Source organism: Peromyscus leucopus, chromosome 7 (assembly GCF_004664715.2).
Source record: "Peromyscus leucopus breed LL Stock chromosome 7, UCI_PerLeu_2.1, whole genome shotgun sequence".
NCBI classification, from domain to species: domain Eukaryota; kingdom Metazoa; phylum Chordata; class Mammalia; order Rodentia; family Cricetidae; genus Peromyscus; species Peromyscus leucopus.
The window spans coordinates 61,102,892-61,127,805 of record NC_051069.1 but is presented as its reverse complement, the minus strand read 5'-3'; the positions used below and the strand labels follow the sequence as shown (position 1 = coordinate 61,127,805).

At 41.2% G+C, this 24,914-nt stretch overlaps 1 protein-coding gene across 3 annotated transcripts in view; it reads left to right on the top strand.

Annotated features, from left to right (window-relative positions):
* Positions 1-24,914, top strand: part of Trpc6 (transient receptor potential cation channel subfamily C member 6) — a 105,416-nt gene that overhangs the window by 39,313 nt on the left and 41,189 nt on the right. For 2 of the 3 annotated variants that reach the window (XM_037207765.1, XM_028890952.2), the window contains exon 2: positions 17,696-18,470. In XM_037207765.1, the coding sequence (XP_037063660.1) occupies positions 17,696-18,470 (775 nt within the window). Of the gene's footprint in view, positions 1-9,659; positions 10,000-17,695; positions 18,471-24,914 lie in introns of those variants that run through there. The other variant, XM_028890954.2, reaches the window with a different exon arrangement.

Below are 24,914 nucleotides of genomic sequence, written 5' to 3'. Positions count from 1 at the left end.
TCTGCCACATTTTCTTTAGTTTTACATTTTTATTTATATTTTTCATACAACATATTTTGATCACATTCCCCCCTACCCTAGCAGTCTTCAACTGCCAAAGTTTCTAGGCTAGGGGTAGAGCTTTACGAGTCCTTCCCCCATCTACACTCCACTTTTTACTGGCTTGATCTTGACTAAGTTTTTTGCAGGCAAACACAGGTGAAATGACCTTGTCATGTCCAGAAGACGCTGTTTTGCACTAGTTTTTCCAAATCTCTGGCTTATGTATGCAAGATGTAGTCAACTAGACTTCCCTTCATGTTGTGCCAAGCCACGGCTCTGCTGACTCAGCTTTGTGTTTCTCTTTCCACTTTACTTTAGAGAAGTCTCAAAGCATCATAGGTTGGTACACCTTGTCAATCTCATTGTAAGTAACACTTTTATCCCTGAGTGTTGAATGAATGAAGATGCTGTATTTCGTTCTTAGCAACCCAGCTGGTTGCTTTGCAGCCACTGGCTGGTTACACTAACACAGCTTTTGTCATAATTCACTGTTTCGTTTTGTAGAACTGGTTTTAAAAAATACAGACAAGGGGCTGGAGAGATGGCTCATTAGGTAAGAGCATTTGCTGCTCTTACTGAGGGCTCGAGTTTAGTTCCTAGTACCCACATTGGATGGCACCCAACTGTCTGTTACTCCAGTTCCAGGGGATTTAACACCCCTTTCTGGCCTCCAGAGCACCCACACATATGCGGCATATATTCACACATACCTGTTCAAAATAAAACTTAAAAACCAATACAGACAAAAGAGGTCATATGATAAAACAAGAAAATTGTGGTTAGCACCTTTATTTCTAAAGGTGACATGGAATTGCCTGAAGAGAATGAACCTCTCCAGGATGTTCTTTGACCTATGCATTTGGGACAGCATAAAGAGCAGTAGATGCTGGGGAATATTATTTTAAGTTGCTTTACTTTTGTTAAGTTGCATTTGTTTAACTCTGTGAAGCTGTGTTACTGTGCCCGTCTAAAATACCTGATGGTCTAATAAAGAGCTGAATGGCCAGGCAGGAGAAAGGATAGGTGGGGCTGGCAGGCAGAAAGAAGAAATAGAAGGAGGAATAAAGAAGAGGAGAGAAGAAGGTAGCCAAAGAAGGAGGAGAACATCAGGGGCCAGTCACCCAGCTACACAGCAAGCCATGGAGTAAGAAATAATGAAAGGTATACTGAAATAAAGAAAGGTAAAAACATAAAAGAAAAATCAAGATGGAATAATTTAAAGTTAAGCTGGCTAGCAACAAGTCAAGCTAGGGCTGGATATTTATAATTAAAAATAAACCTCTGTGTGTGATTTATTTGGGATTTATTTGTCGCCCCCCCAAAAGAGCCAAAACAAACAACAAGAAGTAGATGTATAGACAGGTGCCCTGCCAGCCTCCCAGATGGTGGGTGCAGCTCTGTGGATCCTCACAGTCCAAGGACTGGCTCCTGGGATGTTGTTCTCAGGAAAGCTCCCTCCAAGTGTGCCACACTGGCAATATTTCTTCTTTTTGTTTTGCTGTGATTGTATATGTAGTTTTTTAAAACTATAAAATAAAGATAATATTTAATACTAGAGCCAAACACCTGCTACCTTTCTGGGTTTGAGAAGCAAATAGACCTAAAAACAACCAGTGAAGTAATTCTTAGGTGGGGAAGGGAGTTAAATGTTGCCAAACTCATCACTGCTTTAAAATTGTAGTTTATTTCTGTCACAGCAAGAAAAATATTTAAATGGTGAAATATGACCATCTGCAAACCTGAGCTTACAATCTTACATTTCTGCTTGCTGTTCATGAAGTGACTGTCTTCATTAAATCCACATTATATTGGAGCTGTGAGTGAATATTTCCAAACACACACACACACACACACACACACACACACACACACACACACACACACACACTCACACTCACACACACACTCACACAGAGCTCTCCCACCACGTCTGTGAGTGGAACATTGTAATTCTCATTTTCAGGCAGCCAGACAGTCAACAAATGGAAAAGCCAGAACCAAAATCTATGTCTGCTCACTCTAGCATCTTTGCTTTTAGTTGGCAGATTCTGAAATGTTTGATTAAAAATTTGAGCATAGAATGAGGAAATAAAGGCAAAGAATAAAAATGTCTTGGCCAACAGAGCTGCATCAGTTAGTAACATGTTTGCTGTGTGTACTAGTCAGGATTCTATAGAGAAACAGAACTTACAGAATGAATCATATAAAAAAGGGGAAATTCTTAGATCAAATTACAGGCTGCAGCCCAGATAGTCCAAAATGTCTGGCTGTGAATGGAAAGCTCAAGAATCCAGCAGTTCTCAGTCCCCGAGGCTGGATGTCTCAGCAGCTCTTCATACGTGCTGGGATCCTGAAGACACAGGCTTCAATGCCAGTGAAAGGACGGACTTGCTAGCAAGGTGGGAGCAAGCAGGCAATGAGAAAAAGCTGCCTTCTTCCATGTCCTTAGGTAGGCTTCCAGCAGAAAGTGTGGCTCAGATTAGAAATGTGTTTTCCCAGCTCGAACAATCTGGATTAAAGGTGTGTCTTTCTGCATCAAGATTCAGATTAAAGGCTTGTTTCTCCCAGCTCAAAAGATCTGGATTAGAAGTATATCTTCCTACTTCAAATTAAGCAAAAATCCTCACAGATGTGGCCTCCATTTGGGGATTTAGTTAATCCCAGATGTAATGAGATTGACAACCAAGCATAACCATCTCACTGAGCAAGCATGAGCATCAGTGTTCAGATCCCCAGCACCCATGTAAAGGGTAGATATGGAATCCAAATGGTGGCAGTGAGAGCCCAGGAGCTCATGGACCAGCCAGACTAGAAGAATCAGGGAGCTTCAGGCTCAGTGAGAAACTTTGTTTCAAGAGTCAGGTAAAGAAGTGACTGAACAATACAGTTGACATGAGCCTCTGGCCTCCACAGGCCCCATGGGCCAGCCAGCATAGCCCCTACATATGTGCTTCATATGCACACACAACATACAATACACACAATGCCTTGAATCTTACATCATGATATTAAGAATATCATAAAGACCAATTTATAGAATATGGATCAACTTTGAAACCCTTTGCGGTTTATTTACTGTTTATAATACTTAAAACTTGACCCTGCATGTCTAGGACATTAGCTCATTTAAAAGACAGAAATTTGCATTACAGGAAGATCTTAGTTGTTTCAAGAGAGTGCATAAAGATTCATAAATTTAGTCTTGTGACAATTGTAAAATTGACTTTCAAAGACCTGTGATTTAATACCTGGTATATGCTCAGTGAGGTCACACTCTTCTGATAAGTGGAACCTTAAGTGAGCCGTAATTTCACGTGCATTAAAGCAAACATGGCTGCAGTATGGAGTGAGCTCTCTCTCTCCTCTCCCTCCCAAAGCATCATCATGCAAAGACGTCTGGAAGACTCAACAGTTTCTCGATAGTATACAGCTTTTGTCATTTAAAATGAAGCTCTCAGATGGAACAGGAAGCTTGTATAGTATGAATATTATCCATCTAGCTATTGACCATAAATCAGTTTATCACTGGATAAAGCTTTCTGACATGGAAAAAAAGCATTTCCACAACTCTTTAGGAGATTGAACCCAGTACCTCACAAGAGCCAAGTAAACACTCTACAGCTAAGCTGTGGTCCCATCATCCAGGATGATCTTTATTCAGTCATCTCTTATAGTTTCTATTTGTTTACTTATTTATAGTCATTAGAGAATTGTTTCATGATGCCTGGACTTGGCTGTGGAATCCAAAGAAGAGTTCAGGGCTTTAGAACACACATGTACAAGAAGAGAATGAAGGCTGAAGCCAAAATAATGGAATTCGTATTAAGAACAGTGCCTTCAAGGTCAAGGCACAGATGGAATGAAGATAAAAAAGAAAACATAAGGCACTGAAGATGTCATTTTGGTCATGATGACTCTTCTGATAAGATAAGCTCACTGGTGCATAGTGACATGAATGTTATGGGAGTAACCACTTTCAGATTGGATCTAAGGCCCACTCCATAAGATGGAATCCATATTCAGCACCATTAAAGGGGCCAAAAACATGTGGCTAGATTTGTCATAGGCCCTAGAGCAGAACCCAATACTATTACTCTACTAAATTTACAGTGTATTAAAACACACTTACTTTATTTTTAATTGACATAGAATAATTTCACACTTGCACATGGGTTCTGCTATACAATTTATAATGATCACATTAGGATTAGCAGATCTATCACCTCAAATATTTGTTTCTCTGTAGTAAGAACATTCAAAACTCTCTTCAAATGATTATAAAATGTATGTCATTATTAATTGTAATCATATGGCCTATTTTTCTATCTCAATTGTAGCACTGTACCCATAATTAGTCTTTTTATTTTCTGCCTACCTGTGACCTTTCCTGCCTCTTGCAATCACTATTATACTTGCTACTTGCATGAGATAAACATTTTCAGCATCCACATATGAGCAAGAACTAATGTATGCTATTGTCTTTCTGTGCCTGGCTTCTTTTGCTTAATATAATGTTCTGCAGGTTCATTCACTTTGCTACAAATCACACGATTTATGGTTGAATGTATTCAATTGTGTACATGTACTACATTTCCTTTATGTACTCTAGCTGGTAGGTACTTAGATTAATCCCATTTATTGACTATTGTAAATATCTTTGCCATAACTATGAATATATATATATATTCTCTTTGGGGATTTGCTGGAGTGGGATCACTAGATCATACTATAGTTATGTTTGATTTTTGGAGAGATATTATTAATTCCACCAACAATGCATGTTGCATTTTCTCTGCATCTCACCAGCACATTCTTTTTCTTTTTAATCATGACTGTGACTAGATTAAGGAAAAGAATTCTAATTGTGTTTTGGATATGCATTTCTCTGATGTGGGTGATGCTAAGCATTTTCTTCATGTATGTATTATTTTCTTTGAAAATCTCTTTTCACATTATTTGTCTGTCACTGGACTTGACCAATCATGATCAAGAAGCTTTGTAGACCATAGTAGACAAAGCAGAGTTCCATTAAGCTGAATTCCACAAATCATCAACTTCATTATAACCCTAAATATAGGGTTAGCCCTCATCCCATTTCTTCCATTAAGTAATATAAGGCTCAGCAGCAGCTACAGTAAACTGTAGGACTAAGATTCCATGCTCTCACAATTGATTTGCCTGATTGCCCCAAGTGACACAAAGTCCAGATCCTAACAACTCAGAGTTCAGTTATAATGAGTTCTCCTTGAGTGATTTCCAGCTTTGGAATTGGACTCTCAAAAGCCCCAGTTGACTCAGAACAATACCTGCTGGGCTGGATACTTAGAACCTGAGTTCTAAACTTAAATTCCCTAAATCATTATCCTGAGCTTTTAGAGTGGCCTAAACAAGCCCATTTCTACCTTAAACTTTAAGTCCTAAGTGCTAAACAGTGAAAGTCTGTTAGAGAATATTATTTTAAGGTGTGTTATAATTGTTTATGCTGTGAAATGTTTGCTTTAATGATGCAAAGATATGTTGCATTCTTTTATATTGCATTTGTTTAACTCTGTAAAGCTGTGTTACTTTGCCTGTCTAAAACACCTTATGGTCTAATAAAGAATGGACCAATAGTGAGGCAGGAGAAAGGATAGGTGTAGCTGGCAGGCAGAGAGAATAAACAGGAGGAGAAATCTGGGGGGCGGGGAGTGAGAGGAGGAGGATGCAAGGGGCCAGCCACCCAGTTACATAACCAGCAATGGGGGGGGGGTAAGAAAGAGAGATCTGCAGAAACAGAAAAAGGTAAAACCCCAGAGACAAAAGGGGATAATTTAAATTAAGAAAAGCTGGCTAGAATCTAAGCCATGCTAAGACCGGGCATTAAAATTAAGAATAAGCCTTCATGTGTGATTTATTTGAGATCTGATTGGCAGGTCCCCCAAAGAGCAAAAGAGTAGAAAAAATAATCAACAATATTTTGGCACCCAGCGTGGGGCTAGAGTAAAAGAAAATCCAACAAAAAAGGTCAACTGATGTTAGGCATTTAACCCTGGTCCCAGACCTTCAGTTAAACAGAAGAGACTAGATTTCTCTTTGAAGAAGGGTACTCTAGTTCCTGAATGAAGGACAATTTCAGGTTGCTGACTCACACAGCAAGGGCTTTTCTGTCTTTTTTATTTTTGTTTTGTTTTGTTGCTGTTTTCTAGTGATGTCCCCTTCCTGCTAGCTCTCCTTCCTCCTTAGGTTTAGTAACATTTCCTCAGAAGGTTTTACCTGACCCACGGGCTGGCTGAAAATTGCCTTCCAGTAGAAGCATACCATGCCAGTAGCAGAAGAGGCTCCACATTTAATCTTCTCTTTTTTTTCTACCTCATCTTCTCTTCTTATTTCCCATGTGCTGAGCACAGGAACTAGAACATACTGGTTATGTATTTGGCAAATAGTGGAACACTTAGACCAATGAGATGTCTCATGGAGTAAAGGTACCTGCATCATGCTTGTCAAACTGTTTGATACCTGGAACCCATATGGTTCTAGAAGGAAATAATTGACTCATGCACATTGTCTTCTGACTTCCATATGTGTGCTGTGGCACATACACATCACACACACACACACACACACACACACACACACACACACAACTTGACAGGAAAAATATTTGAACTGTTGAATGACTGAATCAAGGCAATTGGTAATTCGTGTTTAAAATTCACCTGACTAGTGAATGAAGGCACTCTGCAATGCTGGTTTCAGTAAATGGAAGCCATGTGCTCCTTGGTTTACCTTCTATCCTTCATATCTGTGTTTGCTGATACACAAAGGCTCCTGTAGACAGGAGCTTCTGCAGTGAGTTCTTGGATCTGGCCCTGGTTAGTGGTGAAGGTTGAGAATGTAAGAAATGGTTCTGGAGTCTAAGCAAAGGACCACACAACCCAAAGTTTTTTTTAAGGCAAAAAATATTACTTCTTTAGAAGGGTACAGAGCCATGCTGAGTGAAGCAGGCAAGCACCCCAGTATGTGCAGTGTGTAAGTATGTGTGGGGTTCTACTAAGCTTTATTCCTAATGCAAAGGGATCCCATACTCCACTTTGAGTGATCAGAACTTCAGCTCATATCCTTACAAGACTGGCTGGTTTAAAAGATGGAGTTGAGAAACACATGCTTTTTTTTTTTTTTTTTTTAGCAGAGTGGGCAACCTTAAGCACATATTTTGATTTCAAGAAGTCATGACCCTAGAGGAATTAGAATTTCTGCCAAGCAGCTTCTTCAGTTTTTTATTTAACTCTTTGATGGACAGGCTAGTAAACTTTGTTTACATGTCCCCCAGGAGCAAGCTCCAGGTATGCCATTCCTGACTGTTTGGGGAGCCAGCATCTTCAGTACAGGCTCTTCACAGACATTTACACCAAATCTGAGACACCAGAGCACCTCCTTCTCAACTTTAGAATTTGAGTTGTTCACTCAAAGCCTCATGTGACCATGTGCAGGAACTTAAAATTCAGATGGATTAAATTTGTTTTGGAGCCTCACTTTTAAAAAAGATAATGAACTTGGCTGGACTTGAATGTGGGTGTCTTTCCTGACAGAGCCCAGAGAGGTGAGAAATGATGACACACTGATGACTCACAGGAAAGATCCCCTGGCATCTCCTCTGCCATGTTCCCACTAGTCCTTTCTGAGGGAGTCCACCATGGGGCTCGGGCTGCTGTGGTCAGGTGCCCCCTGTCCCGCTCTCCATCTTAGAAGTCCATGCAACCAGTGTGGGGGCATCAATGCAGACCTGTGTAGATTACATATGTGGTTCCTTTATTTCCTGTCACTGGCCTGGATTCAACATATGTGAGGGATTTGTGGGTTCCAGAGGGCAGAAGAAGTTGTTCTCTCTCTGTCTCTCTCTGTCTCTCTGTCTCTCTCTCTCTCTCTTTCTCTCTCTCTCTCTCTCTCTCTCTTCTCTCTCTCTCTCTCTCTCTCTCTCTCTCTGTACATGTGCACCCACAAATACATACACAGGTTCCTGCAGAATCCAAAAGAGAATGTCAGATCCCCAGAGCCAATGTTACAGGTGGTTATAAGCCATCCAACATGAGTGACAGGAACTGAATTCCTGCACAGTGCAAGAGCAGTGAGTGCTTTTATCTCTAGGGATCTCTGCATCTCACACTCCTGACAGCTGGACATCTCCTTATGTCACTTTATACTTGCATCTTTGTTGTCCTGGTGTAGGCAGTTTTGTGTTGAGCTTGAATTCTCCATACTCCTAGTGGTTCCTTTATTTTATCCACTGTAAGTGCCCTCTCATTTTCTGCCCTGGAATCTGCCTTATAGAAGAGATATTATTTGTGGACTGGGAAGAGACCTGTGTGAAATATACAGGACTATGAAGTTGTTGATAATAGAAGCAAAGGGTTTAAACTTCTTTCTTTGACAACATAATTGGGGTCTATTTTGCTTATGTTATACACCAAGTTTTTAATAGTCCCAAGAACACTCATCAAAATAGATAAAAACTGAATGCCTGTCCCCAGAACTCTACCAAAGAGCATTTCAAAGAAGACAAGGCATACAAAAATTAACTGAACTCAAACTGGTATCTGAAAAGAGAGAACAGCACATACATATCAGATGTAGTTCTATAAAAAGCTGACTTTCTATAACTTCCAGGTGTTACTTAGGTTTGGCCTCTAGCAGTCTGGAATCTAACTGGTTCAAACAAGACAACAATTGATGATTAAAACCTAAACATGCAACCCCAAATCTCTACCATGATTTTGCAGTCACACTTTTGTACCTCAGAACTAAAGGTGACAAACATCTCAGGCAGGCAGTGGTGGAGTAGGAAGTTCGGGTTTCATGAGATGAAAGGAGTTGGTGGGAAAATCAAAGCCAGTTGAGTGGAGGCAGGTCAAGAATTGCTACCTAGAACACTGTCTGGGGTCCAGACAGGTCTGGTGATGCATTGTGAGGGGTGGCCATGAACTCTGTGCAGAGTCAAGTCCAGCTGGGAAGAGCAGAGCACACTAGGAGGCTATTCATTCTATCTCTAAGGGTAAAAAATCCTCTGGATTTGTGGCATTAAAAACCCTGCAGAGAGTCTGATGTTTCCTTGAACAGCGTGCTTTGCTTGTATGCTTTGCCTTTTTTTCCCGTAGCGTTGTACATCGTGGTTAATGCGGAGTTTAAAGCTGTGAACTTGGTTCCCTGGACAGGCAGGAGTCACTCTTCGGCAGGTATTGTACGAGCACTCGCAGGGCAGTGCTCTCCTGAGGGTGTGGATTAATGGAAGAATAAAGTGAAGTAGTTTCTGCTCCCACAAGACAAAAGCGAACATCACTCAAATAGTTATTACTTCCTCAATCCCAGAGAGGTCCTGGAATACAGAGGGAGAGAGATTAAATAGACATGTTCAAAATAGAGTTAATGTTACAAAATTATAATAAAATGACTTCTGTCACTCATGCATCCCAAACAACGATGATTGCAAACTCACTTCTTGTATTGATCAACAGTTTCCAAATAACCAAGTCTAATTCTTCTGTTGAATAATTGTATGTCTCATAAAATATAGATTCCCAAAATCTCCTTTATTTCCATTTTCCTAGGCTGACTATATGGAGTTCTTATGTGATTGCTAACTTTTGCTTTAGTAGATAGATTTGTGCTTGAATTTATATATTCAGAAGGATTTTACAGAAAAATCTTTCCCCCTAAAACAACAACAAAAATTGCAAGCTAAGCAAGGCACTGCCGTGGGGCTTATTTGGACAAGGGCACTTCCATTTGATGATGATAAAAGCACATCATCTTGGAACAGGAAGTAGAGAAAATGACCACACATGCTCTGGCTCCAGCACGCAGTCTGTTCTGTTAGCAGCTAATTCACGTTGCTGGCTTTTTCAGCTGAGATGGATTATTCCATCGCTCACTATCTGGGGCAACAGGCACTATTTCACCAGAGAAAGGAGTCACGGAAATGAGGTATGTAAAAAGCGGTTTTCATGACCTGATTTGAGAGCCGAGTATCATGGGAGGTAGTGGTTAGTTTGGATTATTTCTTAGAACTGTTATTTATATGCTGTGGTGAAAAGAATTTTAAAATAGAGATGAAAATGTGGATTATTGAACATTTAACTATGCTAAATATTGCTCAATGGACAGAAAGAACTGTATGTGAGAGAGAAAGGGGAGAGAGAGAGAGAGAGAGAGAGAGAGAGAGAGAGAGTGAATGTGTGCATGTGTACATATTTAAAATAGAAGAGCTGGTTTTGCAAAATTACCTTTTAGTGGAAATGAAAATAACTCTTGTTGACACAGTTAGGCGGTTCTTTTTTTCTTCTTGTTTTTGTTTTTTAAATGGGTGATTGTTCCAGGCTGTGTTTTCTATTACAATCCAGTTCTACAAGATAGCTTTATAAAATCCATTATCAGAGAGATAATGTGGTCTATTAACACCTTTTATATTCTCTGAAAGGGCTGAAATGCACCTTATTTTAAAAGTTACTTTACCTACTTTGTATTTACAGTTTGAAGTCAGGGAAGAAGGAACCAGCACAAACTCAAACACAAAACCAAACCAAACCGAAGGCCAGAGCTGCCCTCTGCTTTGTTACACTGTGGCTAGGTGGAGCAGGGGCAGAGGAAGCCACGGGCTCTTCCAGCTCGGAGCAGCCCTTCGTGCCTCACTGCCCTGGACTTGGGAACTGGCTTTATCATGTGTGTAGTTATTGCTGTTGTAAGGCCACAGAAATGGCCTTATGCATATGTAAACATGATATACTCCATGTTTTTCTGTTGAAACAACATAAAAAACAAAACCAAAAGCCAGGTTTTTAAATGAAAATGTGTCAGAAACTAATGTCACTGTATTCCACATGTATTTGTGGCACAGCCTTTAGGACAAAAGAGAGTGACTTCCTCCTGGAAAACAGCTTTCACTCCCCAGGGGACTGTCGTTCTTCCAGAGGGAGTCTGAGTGTGAAGGCAGAGTTGGGAGGGCATGAGGTCGTGTCCCAGGACTAATGGCTTGCCGAAATAGAACATGACTTTTTCCCCCCAAATAAATAGTAAGATAATAAATTGTCCTTCTTAAATTTTAGAATAAGTGTGTCTCTACTATGGCATAGTCTAGTTGAATATAAACTTAAACATGTATGAGCAAACACAAGTATGGGCACCGAGTTAAAAAGTGAGCTATAAATGAATTTACTGATAAGATGTTTTCTTTCTTTGGAAAAGCGAAAGCCTCTTGTGTTAATTATTGTCATATTGTGAGCGTTGTCAGGGTCTTTTATTTAAATAATAATCGGAAAATGGTGAAGTCCCGGTGTCTTTCTCTTTAAGTGCCTGTGAGGACGCAGGATGAATGCAATCTGAATCTAAGTGCTTTCCACGTTCCTAACTTTAATAGACTCCTAAAGGAATACTTTGAGATAAGCTGGAATAGTTGTTTGTTCCTATTGTAACAGACAAAGAACAAATCTGGGGGCTAGAGAGGTGACTCAGTTTCTAAGAGAACTTGCTGCTCTCCCAGAATACCCTGGTCCAGTTCCAGCACCACATCAGTGGCTCACAAGCACCTGTAATTCCAGCTCCTGAGATCTATTGCTCTCTTCTGGTCTCCATGAGTACCTGTACTCATGTGGCATATGAACATGCAGAAAAAAAAAAAAAGATAAATATTTTAGCCGAGCAGTGGTGGCGCACACCTTTAATCCCAGCACTCAGGAGGCAGAGGCAGGTGGATCTCTGTGAGTTCAAACCAGTCTGGTCCACAGAGTGAGTTCCAGGAGAGAAACCCTGTCTTGAAAAACAAACAAACAGACAAACAAACAAACAAATTAATTAATTAAAAGATAAATATTTTTAAAATGAACAAAAAGAGTCTTAGTTCTTGATCATTTGGTACCCAATTCTACTTTATGCCTCTTTCCTATTCTTGTTATTTTTTGTTTCATAAGAGCTTTTTTTGCAAGCTTTCACTTTCAATGCTTCCATCTCATCCTTTCAAGTCTGATTTCTCACTTATTTTTACTTTTTTGTCTTTTTGAAACTATACTGCACCTTCAGCTGACACCTTTCCCTTCCCCCATCTTTAAACTTCCTGTATACAACAAAAGTCATTGAAGATGCTAAATAAGAACACAGAAAGTGAAAGCTCGAGGAGATTGTCAGAGGTCAGAAAAGTGACAGCTGAGTGAAGAAGACTAGGAGTTCCCGAGGGAAGATGCTGGATGACTGTTCACACAAGTGCCTCAGTGGTCCCCTGCCTTCTCCCCATGCATGTTGTTAACATGGAAATAAAGCCTCTCTCAGAAACATCTGTCCAGGGGAGCGGGGTGGGGTGGGGGGGTGGGGGGTGGGCCGCGGCGCGGGGGCTGGAGGGATGGCTCAGAGGTTAAGAACACTGGCTGCTCTCCCAGAGGTCCTGAGTTCAATTCCCAGCAGCCGCATAGTGGCTGACAATCATCTGTAGTGAGATCTGACACCCTCTTCTAAATAAATAAATTTAAAAAAAAAGAAAGAAACATCCGTCCCACTCAGGAAAACACACTTTGGCAAACCAATGTTAGTCTAGTTCTCCTAGGGAAAGGTTGCATCCTTTTAGGATGCACATTAAAAGTACTTCTTTGGAGGATAGGAAAGCATATCCTCTAAGGATCACTTACTATGTGTGAAAGGCAATGTGAAATACAGAGACCGAGGCAAACAAATCGAAGTGAACAACTCCGGAGTAAATTCTTTGAACTACAATCTGCATTACCTATGTTCTTAGTATCTGCAGAGGAATATAAAAAGACATTGGAAAACGGATTAAAGAAACATTTGGGCCACAAGATAGCTCAGTGCAGCAGTAATAATAGTAGTAGTAACAATTAGTAATAATAAATATAATATAATAATGACAGTATAATGGTTAATAAAATTTGAAAGGAAACATTTGAGAAAAGGTTCCTGAAAATTAAAAATGTAGTGGCAGAAAAAATTCATTAGCTATATCACAGGATAAAATTGAAGCAATCTGGAATATGATGCACAATTGGAAATGAGAGAAAAGGGGTAATAAAATTAAAGAGTAATTATGAAATGTCCAACATCCAAACACAAGGAGTTGAAAATGGAATGCTAAAGTAGGAAATAAGATTGTCTAAAACCTATGACAAGAATGTTCCTCAGCACTGTGGAGGAGAAAGGACTCTCCACAAGCCAACACTTAATTTGAGGGCAAAAGAGACAAAGAAGTGAGCAAGAATTCAAGGCACGTTGTACTTCTCAGCAGTGGCTTCAAATCCTAGACCCCAACAGAGTCAGGACTTCAGGATTTCTGTCAACCGAGTTCTTCATTCAGTCACACTGTTAGTTACATTTGGTGAGATGATTAAGTCATTTCAAACATGGCTCATCTACAAAAATTTTGCTTCCATTTACCTGTAAATTTCATAATTTCATTTTCCCCAACAGTTGGATAATAAATATTTCATCATATAAATGTACCATATATATGTTTTGAAATTATAAAATAATTACATTATTCTCCCATTCATATTTCTCTCTTCAACCCCTCCTATGCACCCTCTTGCTCTCTCTCTCCTCTCTCTCTCTCTCTCTCTCTCTCTCTCTCTCTCTCTCTCTCTCTCTCGCACGCGCGCACACACACACACACACACACACACACACACACACACACACGTAATCCTAAATACATAAATATAACTTTCTCAGTCTGTATAATGCTACTTGCATGTATATGATCTCAGGGCTGATTGCTTGATATTTCTTCTAGTTATTGTTCTATTCCTGTGAAGAGACACCATACCATGACCATGGCAATTCTTTTTCTTTGAAGCAGAGTTGGAATTTATTAAAATAGATTTTTTCCTTTATTTTACACACCAACCACAGTTTCCCCTCCCTCCTCTCCTCCTGTTCCCTCTCCCCACCCATCCACTCTTCCTCCCTCTCCATTCAGATAAGGTCTCCCTTGGGAATCCACAAAACATGGCATATCCAGTTGCAGCAGGACCAAGCTCCTCTCCCCAGCATCAAGACTGAACAAGGCATCCCATCATAGGGAATAAGTTTCAAAGAGCCAGCTTATGCATCAGGGGCAGGTCCTGGTCCCAATGCTTGGGGCTCCACAAAAGACCAAGCTACACAACTGTCACCCACATGCAGAGGGCCTAGGTCGGTCCAGTGTCAGCTCCTTAGCTGTCTGTCTGGAGTCCCTGAGCTCCTACAAGCTCAGGTCAGCTGTCTCTGTGGGTTTTCCCCTCATGATGTTGATGCCCCCTGATGGCAACTCTTATAAAAGAAAGCATTTAATTAGGGGTTTGCTTGCAGCTTCAGTCTTTGTTGTCATCTTTGTGGTGGGAATGTGGTGGCAGGGAACATGGCAGCAGGGAGGTGGATAGGCAGGAAGGCACAGTGCTGGAGAAGTAGCTGAGAGCAACATCTTGATCCACAGGCAACGGGCAGAGAGGGGGGCTGGGCCTGGCATGAGCTTTTAAAACATTGAAACTTACCCCTTCAGTAAGGACACATCTACTCCAACATGGCCACAGCTTCTAATCCTTCCTAAATAATTTATCTACTGTGGACCAGTCATGCAAATAAATATATGAACCTATGTAGTCAAACTTCTAAACAGTCTTATTAAATAAGAAACATAGAGCCAAATACAGAGGTAATAGTCAAAGAGATCAGAGAACTAGTGAAGAGCCATAACTGCCTTACCTCACCACCTCGCCATTGTCACTTCCTCAGAGAGAGCTTCTTCCTGTGTGACTTGTGTTTTTATTGCTTTCCTGTTCTTCCTTTTCATTGGCTCTAAGCCCAACCACATGACTTCCTCATCACTTACTGTCTATACAGAACTCCAGGTCTCTATGGTTGGTATTGGGACTAAAGGCTTGTGTCACCATGCTTGGCTGTGTCCTTGACCACATAGAGACTCTGCCTGCCATGTGATCGGATTAAGGGTGTGTGCTACCACCACTGGACTTCTGCTTATGGCTCACTATGTGACCTCACTGTGTGACCTCTGATCTCCAGGCAAATTTTATTTATTAACATACAAATAATAACACATTTTAGCACAATAAAAATATCACCACAAACCTATGGGGCATTTTTCTTCAAACTACCACATTATTGGAAAACCACTATGGGAGAAGTCCTTTCCATGAGGAAGAGCATTTTTCTGGCTCTCAGCATTCTCCAGTTCTTTGTCCAGAGTTGAGGCTTCACATAGGAGTTTTCCCACTTCCATGTTAGCATATCTATTGGCATTGTCCTTACCAGGTCTTGTTTAGGCAGTCATGTTGATGAGACTTCATGGGCACAGTCTCTCTGAAATGTCACAACTTACTTCCTGCTCCTTTGGCTCTATAATCTTTCTGATCCCTCTTCCATAGCAGTCCTTGAGCCATTTATCATCTGATGGACATCTAGGCCGATTCTATTCCTTGGCTTCTGTGTTTAGCAGAAATACCATGGGTGAGCAAGTATCTCTGTAATAAGTAAAATATAGAGTCTTTTGGAGAATGTGCCCAGAAGTGGTATAACTGGATCATATGGTAGATCTATTCCTAGCTTTTTGAGGAACAACCATACTTTTTCCATAGTGACTGCAACTGTTTGCACTCCCACTAGCAGTGAGTAAGTGTTCCCCTTTCCCCACACCCACACCAGAGAAAATCCTGCTTAGGCTGATGTCTACTGTCTGTTTCTTCATAGAAATAAGGTTACCAAAAATATCTGTTTTGATAAGATACTTTTTTTCCCAACCAAACACAAAGGCATCTACTATCTTACCTGGAAAAACTGAGTTGTTTCTTTAGCAAAGCATAGTTTTGGTTTGTTTAGAAGATGCCTTTGACAATCAATGATGAATGAAAATGAAGCTCATTGTGAACATGGCAGTGCACTTTACAAGCTCCTTGATGAATTTTGGAGCTGATGAAGTTTCACTAAGTTCCATTCTCTAGTGGGCATTACTGCTACAGACAACACCCCCGGAAAGCAGATGAATTCCAAGAAGGAAAGGTTATTAGGTTTCCTAGACCTGGATGCATTCAGAGATGTGGCTTGTGAAGTCTATCACCCACTGGTGCTCTCTTTATACTGGAGGGTCTGTTGGCAGTCTTTAGAGAGGATAGCCCATTGAACATCTATAACAAGGAAGCTCCTCATTTGTCATCTCTGTTTCCTTCATTTAAGCCACTCCCATAACCAGGCACATCCTCAGTTCTGCAACACTGTTCCTCTTTGGATTTCCAGTAGGTAATAAGGCTTGAACCTTTTAGTTGAATGAGGGTCCTTCAACCTCAAGAAGACCTTCTGACACATTTTGGATCCATAAAGGATAAATTTCTTCTTATAGCATTTTGATCAGGACAAGGATTACTTAAGTTTCTTATGATAATCTAAAGGCCTCAGTAAAGGCCAACAGCCCCTTTGGAAACAGTCCTCACCATTAAGATTTCCTTTCTTCCTATATTCTTGATCATGACTCCAAGTTTACAGTGATGTTACAGGTTAACAGAGTCCAAGCATTAATTATCTCAGTAAAGTTCTTCCTCAGTACATTTCCTCTGCTGAAGAAAGCTCCCATCTACTCCCACCTCAAGCCTAAGCTCCCAAACACACACTCATGTGACCCAGTCATGGTTCCATTTTTGGCATGCCATTTTCTCCTAGCAGCTAGGCTAGATGGCTATGTTATAGGCTCATCACAACAGCTAAGCAGTTGGTAATGGAGCATTATACTTATTTCTGCTTTTAGAGGATAAGACTTAAAGAAATAAAAAGTGTATTGTTCACTATCAATTTTCCTGGAGTAATGTACTAGTCTATCATAGGGAATGACTCAGTAGATACTGAAGACTTGGAATGAATTTTCTGTTCTATTCACCGTTTTAAAACATTTTCATGCTCTCTGCTCTAGTTTCATTTATGTTGATGTCACAAATACCTTGACCAAAAACAACTTAGGGAATAAATGGTTTATTTGGCTTATGATTCCAGGTTATTGTCCATCCCTGGAGGGAAGTCATGGGGGCAGGTGCTTTGGACAGCTGCGCACAGCCTAGCCACACACAAGAGCAGAAAGAAATGCATTTGTGATACCTCCTTGCTTGTTACTCTGCTTGCCCTCACTACTCTTATACAATCCAGGGGTCTGGGACAGGGAATGGTACTGCTCACACTGAGCTGAGTCAGTTTATCAATAAGAAAACCCCCACAGTCATGATGGACCAAGTGAATCCAGATAATCCCTCATGAAGACTCTTTCTAGGTGACTGTAGGTTGTGACAAGTTGACATTTAAAACTAACCACCACAGTGGCCAATAGCTTTTCCCAAGTGTTTGCAATCTGCAGTTCAGAAATGCTCACTAATATCTCTAAGTGAATGACATAAGGAAACTGATGGCCATCGCCAAGGTCTCCACCTCGAATTGGAAAGTTAAGCTCTATAAAGTACTTATCTTTCTTAAATAAGAAGTTCTTAGAATTCATTAACAAATAAATTCATCTTCATCTTATCAGCTAGTAGGTCTAGAGATGCTGAGGCAACATCTAATATACTTGTGGATTGCATTAGATGAATGACAGGTCATTTGGCACAAGAAATTGCTCTTAATATGATTTCTTCATCATCTTTCTGTCTTACTGCAGCCGGGGTAATGAGAACAGACTGACTCACCGGCGGCAGACAGTTCTCCGTGAGAAGGGAAGAAGACTGGCTAACCGAGGACCAGCATACATGTTTAATGATCACTCAACAAGCCTGTCTATTGAGGAGGAACGCTTTCTAGATGCAGCTGAATATGGCAACATCCCGGTGGTGCGGAAAATGCTAGAGGAGTGTCTCTCCCTCAATGTTAACTGTGTGGATTACATGGGCCAGAATGCCCTGCAATTGGCAGTAGCCAATGAGCACCTGGAAATTACAGAGCTGTTGCTCAAGAAGGAAAACTTGTCTCGAGTTGGGGATGCTTTGCTTTTAGCTATCAGTAAAGGTTATGTACGGATTGTGGAAGCAATCCTCAACCATCCAGCTTTTGCTGAAGGTAAGAGGTTAGCCACAAGCCCCAGCCAGTCTGAACTCCAGCAAGATGACTTTTATGCCTATGATGAAGATGGGACTAGGTTCTCCCATGATGTAACACCAATCATTCTGGCTGCTCATTGCCAGGAATATGAAATAGTGCACACACTCCTGAGAAAGGGTGCCCGGATTGAACGGCCTCATGATTACTTCTGCAAGTGTACAGAATGCAGCCAGAAACAAAAGAATGACTCATTCAGTCACTCCAGATCCAGGATTAATGCCTACAAAGGCCTGGCAAGTCCAGCATACCTGTCTTTGTCCAGTGAAGATCCAGTCATGACAGCTTTAGAACTCAGCAATGAGCTGGCTGTGCTTGCCAACATTGAGAAAGAATTCAAGGTAGGTCATTGGCAGCAGCAACATCACAAAGTTCAAACACTAAGTAGATCTATGAGCAGTGTGCTGCACAATATTAGAGCAAAGCACATCTAATTCCTCCCAGGTTTCAGCAAAGTTCTGCAGAAGCTGTCATGTCAGCTATGTGTGGAAGAATGGACCAGAATTTGGAAGGCTCAGAGTGAGAGAAAGTATGATGTTGGCAAGGTCAAAGCCAGGCTCTGTTTCCATGTTTCCATGATGTGCTAATTACTGTGCATGATGGGACTTTATGGGTGTGTGTATGTGGGGTGTATGTGTATGTGTTCATGTGAGCTTATGCAAACGTGGATGTACACATGTGTATATGTGTAGAGGCCAACAGCTGACATGGGGTGTCTTCCTTGAGCATTCTCAGAGCTCATTGATTCCACCTGTCTGAACTACTGCTGGGGTTGCAAAGATGTGTCAGTGTGCAGTTTTTGTTGTTGTTGTGTTTTTAACGACATGTTCTGGGAATCTCAATTAAAGTCCTAATTCTTGTGAAGCTGGGACTTCATTGACTGAGTCCTTTGCCCATTCCCAATTTATGTTTGATTGAATAAGTGTATTATAATTGTTGCTGCAATTATCTACTTTCTACCAGATGTTTTGTGTTTATCATAGCCCCAAGTAGGTATTTTTCTATTCTATTTGAGAACTGGGGGATAGGAAGGTTTAGTAGGACTTGAATTCAACAACTGGTAAATGGCAGAGCTGGGATCAGAATACAGTTTCCTTCTGATTTTCAGCTTCTTTCTCTTAAAACATACTATGTCTGTGTGCAGTATACCATGACAGATGCCACTGGGACAGAAAGACACAGTTTGAGAGGCAGTGAATACATGAATAAGCATGACATAAAAATAAAGCATGACTGTGAGGTTGAGCTTTGACAATTGTGCTATAGAAGTTAAAGAAAAGGATTCAATTCATAGTAGGCTTCAGCCAACTGGCCTGGAAGGCAGTACTTCCATGTGTGGAAGAATGAATGGGATTTTGGAAGGCCAAGAATGAGACAAGAAGCAGAATAGTCCTGTACACATGAGGGAAGCAGGCATGTCGAACTATAAGCAGACTCTTATTAAAAGTGGCTACGAAAAGATATGATATCAGATCCAGTCCTTGTCTACATGGTCCCTGACACATTTGGAGAAGGTGAAAGCTCAGATTCCAAGCCAAAGAGCATCCACATGCTGCTGAACTTCCTCCTGGGTTTCCAGTCTGATTATGTTCATTTTCTTTTTTTACTGCTTTGTGTATATGTTTGTATGTGCGTGTGCATGTGCGTGTGCGTGTGCGTGTGTGTGTGTGTGTGTGTGTGTGTGTGTGTGTGTTAATGACCATGTGATTCCCAGAGGTGGATTTTGAGTGTCTTACTCAGTTACTCTTAACATTTGTGTGTGTGTGTGTGTGTGTTAATGACCATGTGATTCCCAGAGGTGGATTTTGAGTGTCTTACTCAGTTACTCTTAACATTTGTGTGTGTGTGTGTGTGTGTTAATGACCATGTGATTCCCAGAGGTGGATTTTGAGTGTCTTACTCAGTTACTCTTAACATTTGTGTGTGTGTGTGTGTGCGCGCACACACACACATGCTCTCCAGCCATGGAATGTATATGGAGGCCAGTGGCCAACTTGTGAGAGTCTCTTTTATCTTTCTATTATGCATATTCTGGGGACTGAACGTAAGTCATAAGGTTTAGTGACAAGGACCTTTGCCTGCTGACCAATCTCACCAGCCCTGGACCTTAGGTTTGAGACAGGATCTCTCACTGTACCTGGAGCTCCTTATTTGGCTAGGCGGCTTGGTCAGAGAGTTCCCAGGATTTGCCTGCCTCTTCCTTCCTAGCATTGGGATTAGACCTTTTCCTAGCTCAGGCCTGACCTTTTATGTTGGTGCTGTGACTGAACTCAGATCTTCAAGCCTGCATAGCCAACGTTTGATGGACTGAGTTATCGCCCCACTGCACCTCATCACTGTTCAATTTAATAAACTTATGCAGCTTGAATCAATTCAGTTCATTGAACTCAGTATTTTATCCAAGCACATGATAACTTAATTGTCTCTAGTCCATACACCTTGAGAAGATGGTCTCTCCTCAGCTTGAGAGACTGCAGTCCAGTCTCTTCTGGGAAGCTCCTTGATGCCATTATTACTGAACACAGGACACAGGGGAGGTATAGCCACAGAGATGAAAGAAAGAATTCATCACATTACCAGGATATGCACACAATTTAAAACTTGGAAATTTTTATTTCTAGAATTTTCCATCCATTTAGTATTTTCTGACCACTATTGACTGTAGCTAGAGTTTTCCTGCCTTGCCCACAGTCAGGACAAATCTGTCACCCACCAGTCCCATGGCTGTTCAGACCCCAACCAAGTAAACACAGAGACTTATATTGCTTACAAACTGTATGGCTGTGGCAGGCTTCTTGCTAACTGTTCTTATAGCTTAAATTAATCCATTTCTCTAAATCTATACCTTGCCATGTGGCTCGTGGCTTACCGGCATCTTCATATGCTGCTTGTCATGGCGGCGGCTGGCAGTGACTCCTTCTGCCTTCCTGTTCTTTCTTTTCTCCTCTCTGTTAGTCCCACCTATACTTCCTGCCTAGCCACTGGCCAATCAGTGTTTTATTTATTGACCAATCAGAGCAATTTGACATACAGACCATCCCACAGCAATTGACCATGGGAGTCTGAAACTTTGGAAAGTAAAAGCCGGGGATGAGAAGGGCTACTGTGCTCAGTGGTCCTTGTTAATTCCTATGTACCCCACTCTAGCCGGCGTTTCACTCAAGGAAGGTATATTACTTATCAATGGTGGAGAACAAAAGGGTAAATACATTAAGAATGATCCCAGCTCTCGCTGCTTCACTTGAGCACACATGTGAATCATTTTAACACTAATTCACATGCATCTCTACCACCAGGCATCCTCTTTAGCAGGTGGTGGAATGTGGAGAGACACAGGACACCTTCAGGGTTTACAGAAATAGATTAATCATTAGAGGAAGATCCCTTATTACTTGGTACATGTGATATTATTTTGTAAAGGAATGAAATATATTAAGAAAATAGGCTTTAGAGAATAATGTGAGATCTTGACTATTGTAAGGTTAAAATCAGAGTTAAGACATGGCAGCAGACAGAAAAATTAGTAAACAAACAAGTAAGCAAACAAACAACCAAAAAACGGAGGTCCAGAACTTTTGTTTTAATACTGTAGAAGAGCATATTTTCCAGCTGAAGTCAAAGCTCAGACCGGGAGTGAGAGAGTTCAAAGGGAAAGGTCAGGACAGGGTGGCCTTGTCCACAAGTACACGTCCCCAGTGTCCCAATTTCCTTTTGGTGTCTCTATGTATTCCTGTGAGCTCTGTCTCTAAATTCTTTTCTAAGTCCCTCTACCTCTTGGGTTGCTTGTAGTGATGCAGCGATTCCCTTTACTGCCCCTCAGCTCCCCATTCATTTCCTTTAAGCAGCAAGGACTCTCAGCATTCTTGTAATTCTGAAGAGGAAGTTTTTCTGCAGCTTTTCCAGCTCCATTATGTCTCCCCAGAGGTCCAAGCACTTACACGCACATGGCCCTCCAGATGCCTCTGCTGCAGAATGGGGAAAGAGAATGGCAGAGAAATGACTGTTGTGTCTATTTTTAAATCATTGCTATGTTCTGTTGTAGAACATTTAAAAATGCCGGGCCATTTGCCTGCTTGAAAGATCAGTATCATCCAAGAAACTGGCTGGGTTGAAAAGAAGTATTGGTTAGTAGTAAAGTCATGTGTCTATTATCAGATCTTATAAGTGAACAGAGGCTGTCGCTTACTTGAGATACATCCTGCAAGGCAGACTCACAGCACCGGGAGCATAGGGCTGAAGTCCTGACCAAAGAGGAAGGAGAAAACGTACTCTTGTTGAGATTCATGATTCCCACTCTAACTTCATGACAGAACAGCATTCACTAGACCAGACAAGGAGCTACGAATCCTACCTCACGTGTCTACAGGAGACCAGACAGTGAGCTACTATATCCTACCTCACGTGTCTATTAGGCAGTAAGCAGGAATTCAGATAAGGCTACACTTTCTATCCTTCCACATTCCTCTCTTTACATTCTCTAGCAAAGTTTGCTGATTGCATATTGTGCCAGCTTGTGTAGACTCAAAAGAAAAGTAAGAAGTCTGGAAAGATAATCAAATCAACTCACAAAAAACAAGTAGCCTTTCTAACGAAAAACATGCTGAGAAGGAGATCACGCACACACTCCCATTCACAATAGTCTCAGAACACATTTTAGGAAAAAAAAAAACTGTCTAAGGATATGAAAGACCTCTACAAAGAAAACTTTAACTATCTGAAGAAAGAGATTGAGGAAGACCCTCGACAATGGAACCTTTCATGCTCATGAACTGGTAGACTCGGGGTGGGAAAACGACCAATCCACCAAAAGTAGATCACAGATTAACAGCTACAGAGAGAGGACTCAGCGATGAGCCCCCTGAGATGGTTATGAAAGAAAAATTCTTTAGACCTAGAAACAAACACACAGGCAACACAGAGCTGCTCACCAGGCTGTATTTATGTTTTTATTCATTTAGTATATGTAACAACAATGGTTAATGCTCCATGAATTTGGGAGGGAGTGTGAAGGGTAAATAGGACGCATAGGAAATAGGAGGGAGTGGGGAAAATTACATAACTATATTTTAATTAAATAAAAATGGGGAAATTTGTGAGTCTGTTGAAAAGAGACAGAAGTGTAAACAAACAAATGCAGTAAAATTCTGCCTGTGTCTCATTCGTGTGCACACAGTGTGTTTTTCCTTTGTGTTTCCTGCTGAAGTGTGAAATGAATGGACAGAGAAAGTCTCCTTCCAACAGATTTTCAACAGATGATAGCTCACAGTTAGAGAAAGGACGGTCAGGACAATCTGCCTCAGGGCTTCTGTTGCACTGGGAATCCCGTGTGTGTCTGTCTCCTTCCTTGCTCCTTCAACTTCACAGTGGCCATGGGACCTCAAAGGATAAACGCTGTCATCAAAGGTGTTAAGTGAAATGGGGTCCACTGCTGAGGCTGAACACACAGAAAAGTTAGGAGCATCTTGGGAAGTGTCTTTCCTTAATTCTTATTTTAGATTGTATATAATTTATTTTTACATTTCCGATAGGGTAGTCTTCATTTTTCTTTTGCCCTTCTCATATCAACTATGGCAGAGGTATGATCAGTGTGCCTTTAGTGACTGTTATTGTAAAGATAGGGAATCCCAGATTGAAACTAGTTCCCATAGCATATCAGGGCACTTGGCATTATCTGGAGGATAAGACTCTGCCCTATCCTGATCTTCAGATGCATCGCCCCTCTGGTCTCGTAGTTTAGCAAGACCGTGGCTTCTAGCATGGTCCTGGAGTGCAGAATGTTTCCCTTCTCACTCACCTTTTATGGGGCTGAATCTGGTCAAAGACAGCAGATTTCATGGTCACTGAGAGTTTTGAGGGTCACTTGGCACACATTATGAAGCTGTTTTTCATGCATCACTTACGAAGCTGTGCTCCAGAGCAGCATCGCTAAAATATGATCTTGTTGACTGGCACCCGGAGCCACAAGGTTTCTCCAGTGTTCTCCCCTTGTGACTTTCTAAGGGACCTTTCAATTGGAAGCACAGGACAGTTTTAGGATGGAGAAACAGCTGATTAGATCTGCATTGCTGGAAAGACTGTGCAATTGGGAAATAGGGTTGTTTTTTTTTTTCACATCCTAGATGGGAATGGCATCTGTCCTGCTTGCTTGTCATCTCAAAGTTCAAAGTGAGAAAGCGTTTGTGAAGAAGAGATGATGTGGTGTCCTCAAAGGCAATGAATGAGTTTGAGGCCAAACAGATTTATGCCAAGGTCGGATGTCAACAGTTCTAAGTGAATGAATTAGGACATCTTATTTACTTTCAGCAAATTATATGACAGTTAAATGATATTATATCTACCTGCTGCACAGCAGGTTCTGATAACAGGTGTATTAATTAGGGTTTCTATTGCTGTGAAGAGACACCATGACCATGACAATTCTTATAAGGAAACATTTAACTGGAGCTGAATTGCAGTTCAGAGGTTTAGTCCATTATCATTGTGGTGGGAAGCATGGCGGCACTCAGGCAGACATGGTGCTGGAGAGGAGCTGGGAGTTCTACCTCTGGATCCACCAGGGCAGGAAGAGAGAGTTACACTGGGCTTGGCTTGACTGTCTGAAGACTCAGATCCCACACCCATTGACACACCTACTCGAACAAGGCCACACCTACTCCAACAAGGCCACATTTCCTAATAATGCAACTCCCTATGGGCCTATGGGGCCATTTGCATTCAGACCACCACAGCAGGTTTTCTTGGTTACATTTCGTGATATGTGTATGACCTTAGTTCAGGGTAAGAAA